At 44.6% G+C, this 9,148-nt stretch overlaps 1 protein-coding gene across 2 annotated transcripts in view; it reads left to right on the forward strand.

The window, feature by feature from the left end:
- Positions 1–9,148, forward strand: part of Dis3l (DIS3 like exosome 3'-5' exoribonuclease) — a 38,005-nt gene that overhangs the window by 18,764 nt on the left and 10,093 nt on the right. For both annotated transcript variants that reach the window (XM_005347778.3, XM_026779172.1), the window contains exons 7-9: positions 1,442–1,621; positions 4,123–4,292; positions 5,525–5,686. In XM_005347778.3, the coding sequence (XP_005347835.1) occupies positions 1,442–1,621; positions 4,123–4,292; positions 5,525–5,686 (512 nt within the window). The remainder of the gene's footprint in view (positions 1–1,441; positions 1,622–4,122; positions 4,293–5,524; positions 5,687–9,148) is intronic.

Here is a 9,148-nt window from a genome sequence, read left to right on the forward strand (position 1 = left end):
GTGTGTGTATGCGCGCGTGCACGCATGCACTTAAAATAACAGAACTAACTGAATAGAGATCATATATATGTATATATGAAAGGTTTGTTAGATTGGCTTACACACATAGTCCAGGTAATCCAACAATATCTGATTCACACTGGAGAGCCTGAGAATCCAGTAGCTGCTCCTTCCATGAGCTGGTCATCTCAGCAGTCCTGATCTGGCACTGAAGGCCTAGAGGATTCCTGGAGAGCCAATGGTCATCTGTCTGCATTGGAAACCTGAATAAGTTAGTTCTAACCCCAGTGAAAGATGCTGCAACAAGACAGTTGGACTTGCCAGCAAGGGTGGAGGTAGCAGGCAAAAGCAAATTTATGTCCTTTTATCTGGGCTACCACCAGAAGGCACCAACCACATTTAGGATGGGTCTTCCTGCTTCAAATAATCTGATCAAGAAAATCCCTCATGGGAGTATCCCACTGCTTATGTTATAGTTGATTTCAGAAGCAGTCATGTTGAAAACCAAGCTTACAAGAGAGAGAAGTATAGGCAAAGTTTCCTGTCCCAACTTCCCAGTCCTAAATAAACACACAGAAACTTACATTAATTACAAATGCTTGCCCAGTAGCTCAGGCTTATTACTAACTAGCACTTACAACTTAAATTAACCCATTTTTATTAATCTACATCCTGCCATTTGACTCATGGCTTTACCTGTCCTCCAGCGTGTACTGTTCCCTCTGTGGCCGATTGATGTCCCCTCGACTCCACCCTTCTTCCTATCATTTTCAGTTTGGCTTTCTCACGTAACTTCCTGCCCAGCTACCAGCCTGTTAGCTTTTTATTAACCAGTGAGAGTAATACATATTCACAGTGTACAGAAGGATTATTCCACTGCAGAGAGGTGTATGCCTGGGTATACCGGTGCACTTACCATTTTGTGCACTTATGGAGGCCAGAGGTTGATGTTAAGTATCTTCCTGTGTCATTTCCTACTTTTGTTTGTGTGCATGTATGTGTGTTTGTGTGTATGTGTATGTATGGGTGTGTATGTGTACTTCTGGCTTTATGTGAATACTGGTGTTCAGAATTCAGGTTATTATACTTATAAGGCAGGCTGGACCATCTTCCTAGCCTCCTCCACCTGATTTTTTGAGACAGGGGATCTCACTGAAAGTGAAGTTTGCTCCTTTGGCCAGACAGACTGGCCAGTGAGCTCCCAAATTCTCCTGTCTCCAGCCCACTAAGTGCAAGGACTGTAGACATGCACCTTTACACCTGGCTTTTTACATGGTCACTGGAGATCCAAACTCAGACTCTCGTGCTTGTATGGTGAGCACATCCCCCACTGAGCCACCTCTTCAGCCCCAGCAGTGTCTGCTCAGGCTTGAGATGCAGTCCATCTGAAATGTCTCCTGGTGTGGCAGCCGTTGGCTCACAGCTTCTCTGTGCTGCACAGATCTGCTCAGCGACATCCTCATCCATGGCACAAAGGCTCGGAACCGCTCCATCCATGGAGATGTGGTGGTGGTGGAGCTGCTCCCCAAAAATGAGTGGAAAGGAAGAACTGCTGCCCTGAGTGAGAACGATAGTGAAGACAAAGCCTCGGGCGAGTCCCCAAGTGAGCCCATGCCCACAGGTGAGCCCACCCGGAAGTATAATCCTGCCTAACTTTGTTTGTTTGAAACTTGTATGTGTTCATTAGTATACTGTGATGTTTTGATGTAGGTATACATTGTTGAGTGGCTAAATCCAGCTAATTAGCATACATATTACCTCATATACCATGGTTTTAAAAGTAATCTTTTATTTATTTTTATGTGTAGGAGTGTTTTGCCTATGCATGTATGTCTGTGATTGTTTGGTGCCCACTGAGGCTAGAATAGGGTATTTGGATGCCCTGGAACTGGAATTATAGATGTTTGTGAGCCACCATGTGGGTACTGGGAATTAAACCCAGATCCTATGGAAGAGCAGCTAGTACTGTTAACCACTGAGCATTCTCTCCAGCCCCTAAACATTGTCTGTGTATGTATATGATGTGCATGTGTGTTCATGCTCTTGAGTGCCAGTGAGCATGCTAGGGCATGCATGTAGAAGTCAGAGAACAGCTTCTGATATTGGTTCTGCTACTGCCTGTTGAAGAAGACTACCTGGCTTTACTTGAGTTCTGGGGATTCGAACTCAGGCCCTCATACTTGTGTGGCAGTGATTTTATTCACTGAGCCATCTCTGTAGCCACCACATCCTCCTTGTGTATGTGTGGTGAGAACAACTTACAAACTACTTTTAGTGACTTGTAAGAACATGAAGCATGCGAGAAAATAAGACATGATCTCTACATTATCAGCGTCCCCTCTCTGCAATCTGTTTCACTGTGGTTGTTGTTTTTAATGCTGGGGACTGAACCTAGGACTTGAGACATGCTGAACGTGTGTTCCCCCACTGAGCCACCCTCAATTCCTCCACAGGTTTATTTACTAGTTTCGCTTCTTTTGTTTGTTTGTTGTTTAGTTTTTCAAGATAGGGTTTCTCTGTGTGGCCCTGCCTGTCCTAGAACTCACTCTGTAGATCATGCTGGCCTTGAACTCAGAGATTCCCCAGCCTCTGCCTCCCGAGTTCTAGGACTAAAGGTGTACACGGGGTCTGGCATAGCCCAGGGCTCTAACTGTGACACATGGCCTGAATCCAGAGACTTCCCAGGCTTGCCCCACACCTCTGTAGGGTCAGGCCTCACTCAGGTGCCCTGTGGCAAGATCATCACCTCACCCCCTCAGTCCTCCCCCGGCAGCGCTTTGGCTCAGTTAGCAAGGTGCAAGCAATGAGGAGGACCTAAGTCTGTTCCTGAAACTCATGTTTGTAAAATAATCACAGCACTGGGGAGGTGGAGACAAGAGGACTTCTGGGACTTCCTGGCCAGTCAGCTTGGCCAATGAGAGACTTCATCTCAAAAGTCCAGGTCATTAGTTCCCAAAGAATGGTATCTGAACACACACACATACACACACACACACACACACACACACACACACACACACGGAAAAATTGTACTTGTAGCTACTGTGGTTATGTTTCCCTGGCTTCAGTGCTATGTAGTAGACTTAGGATGTGTATCCTTTGCTGTGTCTACTAGACCAAGTGAGAGAAGGTGTTGAGAGAACACAGGCAATCATGGAAGCACAAAGCAGGGGCAAGGGTTAAAGACAAGTGTTTCCAGTCATGGTGGTGCACATCTTTAACCCCAGCACTGGGAGGTAGAGGCAGGCAGACCTAAGTTTGAGGCCAGCCAGGGCTACATAGAGAGACCCTGTCTCAACAAACAAACAAAAGACAAGGAAGATGTCTCAAAAAAAGACAAAACCTTGAACAGAGCTGGGCAAGGTGGCACATGCCATTAGCTACTGTTTGAGAAGCAGAGTTCTGATGGAGTTCAAGGCCAGTCTGTTTTACAGAATGAGTTCCAAGACAGCCAGATTTACATGGAGAAAAAACAGTAATGAAAACTATTGGCTTTGCCTAAGGTACCAAATCCTGAAATTGAGAAGGTAATGGCAGAAGAGAAGATGAGACAAATTCTGAAAGTCACATTGGGCTCTGCAGAAAAAGGAAGTGCTGACAGTGGTTTTTGTTGTTTTGTTTGAGATGGGGGTTTCTCTGTGTAACAGTCCTGGCTGTCCCGGAACTCTCTTTATAGACCAGGCTGTGCTAGGACTCACAGAGATCCTCCTGCCTCTGCCTCTCTAGTGCTGGCATTAAAGGTGTGAACTACTACACCCAGCTGACAATTTTTTAATAGCTGTTTTTCTTTTTTAAAAATGTATGTTTAACTGGGCAGTGGTGGCGCACGCCTTTGATTCAAGCACTCGGGAGGCAGAGGCAGGTGGATCTCTGTGAATTCAAAGCCAGCTTGATCTAGTTCCAGGACAGCTAGGCCTGTTACACAGAGAAACCCTATTTCAGGGGTGAAAAAAATTCACATTCAAAGTGCTGAGAAGGCAGGTCTCCAAACTCATCTGGGCTGCGTGAATGAGCTTGAGAACAGGGGCAGCGCATTTCTCGTTCACTTCCTTGCTGCTGTGCTCACAACCCAGAGAGGAGGCAACCAACCAGTCGGTGCTTTGCTGTTTTGTCTCCCTGAAGGTCGAGTGGTGGGCATCCTTCAAAAGAACTGGCGAGATTATGTGGTGACATTTCCATCCAAAGAAGAGGTCCAGTCTCAGGGCAAAAATGCTCAGAAGATCCTAGTCACGCCCTGGGATTACAGAATCCCCAAAATCCGCATCAGCACCCAGCAGGCCGAGGCCCTCCAGGTAGCTGCAGCTGCCCTTCTCTTCTGCCTCTGTCTTCACTGGCTTTTGAGCAGCACCAGCAAGCGTTGTTAACTCCTTTGAATAAGAGGAAATAAATTATTGATGGTATCTGGCACTCTAAGATACTGTTTTTAAACATTCTAAATATATAAGAACCATCCGTTAAGTAGTCCATGGTTAATAAATGAAGGCCAGAGAGAAGTTGTCCTAGAAAGAGCTGTGTAGGACACGCTGAGTGAACATACATTATCCTGCTGTCCAACCCCGAAACTTTCGATACATGCAGTCTGCCAACACTAACAAGCTTCCTTCCAGGGAAAGATCCAGAAATATGATCCGAGTGTCCTGCAGGGATGATATAGCACGACCTCAGAGATCGATTATCCATACAGGACTGGAGTGCCAGAGAGCGGGCAGATGCTAACTTTACTTGGGGCAGAGAGCAGAGGCAATTCCTGACTTCATTGCCTAGTGTTTGGCAGTTTGTAAATGAGACTAAAGTAGATTGTCCCCAGCGCTTTCCTGGTGGTTGTGCCTTTGCCTCTGGAAGCTTTCTGCAGACTCTCAGCCCAGGTATGACGATGGCACTTTGCATTCTAGGGTGTCTGGAGTCTGGGCAGTGGAGAGGTCCAGCTTACACTGGTACCATCTTTCCTGCCAAGGAGCATCTTAAGACTAAAAAGAAATTAGAAAGTAATTCCCACACTAGAAATTGAGACTGTTGTTTTATTTTTTTAAGATTTATTTTATTTTTATTTACATGTCTGTGGGTGTGCCCACACAAGCCAGAAAGTGGGTGTGGATTGTGAGCTGCCTGATGTGAGTGCTGGGAACCAAACCCAGGTCCTCTGGCAGAAGTGCTCATAACCACTGAGCCATCTCCCCAGTTCCCAAGACTATTGTCTTAAAACTTAGTTAGAACCCTACATTATTGGGTTGTACCCCTTGTGTTTCAAGTGTTAACTAAATTTATTAGTTAACTGAAATGTCCCAGTTGTCTGAAGGAGAGAGGTAATGCCTCCCTTCAAAGCATTGGCCAAGCATTTGTATACCATCTGGCCATTCGGAAGAGTGGCAAGAAAAAACAGAAAGCAAAAATAAACTACTGTAAGCCACTGTTCCCAAATTAGCCTGCCTTTGGTACTCTGTTTATCTGGTTAGTTTTGTTGCTTCACATTGACCCACTTAACTCTAGCTTTGGTTCACATTGTATCTTTTTCCCCTTTGTATAGGACTTCAGGGTGGTTGTGAGAATTGACTCCTGGGAGACAACATCAGTGTATCCAAATGGACACTTTGTGCGTGTTTTAGGGAGAATCGGCGATCTGGAAGGGGAGATTGCAACCATCCTGGTAGAAAACAGTATTTCTGTTGTTCCCTTCTCGGAAGCCCAGGTCAGATTTCTCTTAGATCTTTGGTCCAGAGACATACATTTCTTTCAGCTTTTGTTGCTGTTTTATCATGAAGAAAGAAAAACCTTTTGTGTTTGTGTGTGTAAATTTAATTGTGTGTGCAATACAGAGGACAAAGGTCAACGTCTAGCATCTTCATTAATCATGCCCCCCCTTTTTTTAAAGGTATTTATTATGTATACAATATTCTGTCTGTATGTATGCCTGCAGGCCAGAAGAGGGAGCCAGATATTATTACAGATGGCGGGCTGTGAGCCACCATGTGGTTGCTGGGAATTGAACTCAGGACCTCTGGAAGAGCAGCCAGTGCTCTTAACCTCTGAGCCATCTCTCCAGCCCATGCTCCTCTTATTTTATTTTTATTTATGTATGCATGTGTCTGTGTGTATCCATATGTGTAGCCCAAACAGGATATTGGATCCCTTGGAACTGACTGTTGTAAACTGACATGGGTGCTGGGAATCAAACTTGGGTCCTCTGGAAAAGCAGCAAATGCTCTTAACTGCTGAACTATCTTTCCAGCCCTTCCAACTCATTGTTTGAGACAGAATCTCTCACTGAATATGGAACTCACTAAATCAGTGAGGCTGGGAGCCATGAAGCTCCAGAGAGCTTCCTGGCTCCACCTCCTCAGCATAGGGATGATTACAGGTGTACTTGATGCACACCTGGAGCTAGGGATCCAAAATTGGGGTCTCCGGTTTGTGTGGTAAGCCTTCACTCACTAAGTCATCTCCCCATCCCTGAAAAACAACTTTATACTATGTGACAACCAACTGTCTAAAGCTACAGATAATTAGGAACAAAATCTCACCCATCCCAATTCCGGACCTGGGCCAAACTAAAGTCAGCTCCAAGTGTAGACTAAATTTCCTACAGCCCCACTGCTCTCAGAAGTTTATATTTTTCAGCTGTGCTTAAAATGATATGTCAGGGTCTTGTAGTCAGTGTCTCTTCCGAACCTTATACCACCACTACCACCCCCCTCCTCTTCTTCCTTCTCTTCCTCTTTCCCCTCTCCTTCTCTTCTTCTGCCTCCTTATTATATTTTTATGTTTTTTTTTTTAGACAAAGCCATGCTATGTAGCCATAGCTGGACTGGAATTCCCAGAGATCCACCCGCCTCTGCCTACAGAGTGCTGGGTTTAAAGGCGTGCGCCACCACACCCACTATATGTATCTTCTTTACAGACCCAGCTGAGCTCTGCCTGCGAGTGTTACAGCTCTGAAGGAAAAGGTATCCTGACTGGTCGGGAAGTCAGGCTTTACCTAAAGCTGGGGTGCAGCGTGAGATGGTCTTCCTGCAGGATGTAGCAATCCTGCTCCTCTCTTAGAGTCATCACAGCTGACCTCTGCTCGGTTCCCCTGAGGGAACGTCCTAGCAGAGCTACCTGTTTGTTTCCTCTTCTGCTCTACTCAGCTCCCGCCCAAGATGTTACATCTTCTGCTTCACTTTGCTAAAGGGGAAAAGCTCTGGCAACACTTTTTCTGCTCCATTCCCAAGGGAGTTTCCCAGCAAATGTAACTATTTAGAAGAAACAGTTTTTTGTTTTGTTTTTCTGTTCATTCCCCTTAAGGGAACATCTCAGCAAAGGTTCTGCTCTGTGCCAGCAAAAGATCTTCACCCAAAATTCTTTTAAGAAAGAGATTTCTTTGGGAAAGAGGAGTCCAGAAGAGTGGTTGCTTCTGCCAGAGTGGGCTAGGACAGCTAGCCACTGAACATGCAGAGGGGCTTATATAGGGCTTCTTTTTTTGTTTTTTGTTTGTTTGTTTTTGTTTTTCGAGACAGGGTTTCTCTGTGGCTTTGGAGCCTGTCCTGGAACTAGCTTTGTAGACCAGGCTGGTCTCGAACTCACAGAGATCCGCCTGCCTCTGCCTCCCGAGTGCTGGGATTAAAGGCGTGCGCCACCGTCGCCCAGCTTATAGGGCTTCTTAGTGGCGGTTTTCCCAGGGAAATTTTCTGCTCAGGGGTTGGTTGGTTTCATTGGTCAGTTGGTCAGGAGCAGAGTTGGCTCTGGTTTCAGGGCCAAATTGTGTTTCTTTTGCTGGTCCTTTTTAGCCTTTTGGCTCTAGTTTTAGGGCCTGGGAGTGTTTCTTTCACTGGCTCTGGCTCTACAGCTAAAGTCAGTATTTCTTTGGCTCTAGTTTCAGGGTCAGGGTGTGTTTCTTAGGTTCTGGGTTTAGGGCTAAAGTGTTTCTTTCACTAGCTCAGGTTTCAGGGCCAGGGTGAATTTCTTTCACCAGCTCTGGTTTAGGGCCAGTGTGAGTTTCTTAGGTTAGCCCTTTTTCTTTTACACTGGACCCACCAGAGATGGATGCATCAAAAAATCAGGCTCATTATGAAATGTTTTTTGAAACCTTTACAGAAAACAAAAGTCCAATGATATAAAATACCAGTGATTTCATCACTTTCTGGTCTTTCAGTCTCAGAAATCTCCCTTATTCTCTTGTGGCCATATCCATTGTGCACACTTATATTCTATCCTGCCTTCTTCACTTAAAATTGTTTCTCTATATTGACAGAGCCTACTTATTTTTAGTAAAGACAAATTACCAAAATTAATTCACCCTACTTTGCTTAAACATTCCTCAATTGTTGGACATTGGTAGTGTTTAATTTTTCAGTATTAGGGGAAAATGTTACTTGAAACATTTTTTTAAATCAGTGTTGCCTTTTTTACTCTTTTTTGATCATCCCCATGGAATATAATCCTAAAAGTTAAATTACCAAGTCAAAGGGCATAAAAAATTTAAATAGGTTTATTATATATTGGCAGATAGTTTTCCAGAAAAACATTGCCCCGATGTAAATTACCATCCACAGTGGATGGGTGCGCTTGTTTTCATTATAGCTTCTGACATAACAGGGGCTACAATAAGAAAATATTTTAACTATTTTACATTATTAAATTTAGACTATGATTAAATTTTTATGTTTAACATTAGTTTCTGGAAATTATTTGTTGACTTGCTTGGCACCTCTTAGTGAAATGTTGGAATAAAATTAAGTTTGAATTAGATTTTACAGGACTAGAATTCTCTCTCCTGTAGCCTACTTAGCTTCAAATTGATGACTTAAACAGGTGATCATAGAGGGAAAATGCCCCAGATTAGTCTTGTTTAAATTATTTTTAAGGAATAAGTTTTTATTTCAGGGAGGGGGGCATGGAGATTTTTGTCTCTTTAGGGTTTGACTTAAGAGCTCAGCTCTGTGCAGACCCAGGCTGCTGTGGAAGCAGGATGCAGTGTCACATCCTGTCGCCTATTCGCTCTCGTGAAGGCCCAGGGACAGCTCCCAGCAGGCCGCGAGGCCTCCAGTGCCTGACGCTTGGGAGGCACCTGATGAACAGTTATAATCAAAAGAAGGCAAATAAGGCAGGGAAGATGCCCAGTCAGTAAAGTGCTTCCTATGCAGTCATGAGGATCTGAGTTCCAACCCAGACC

Source organism: Microtus ochrogaster, chromosome 5 (assembly GCF_000317375.1).
Source record: "Microtus ochrogaster isolate Prairie Vole_2 chromosome 5, MicOch1.0, whole genome shotgun sequence".
NCBI lineage: Eukaryota > Metazoa > Chordata > Mammalia > Rodentia > Cricetidae > Microtus > Microtus ochrogaster.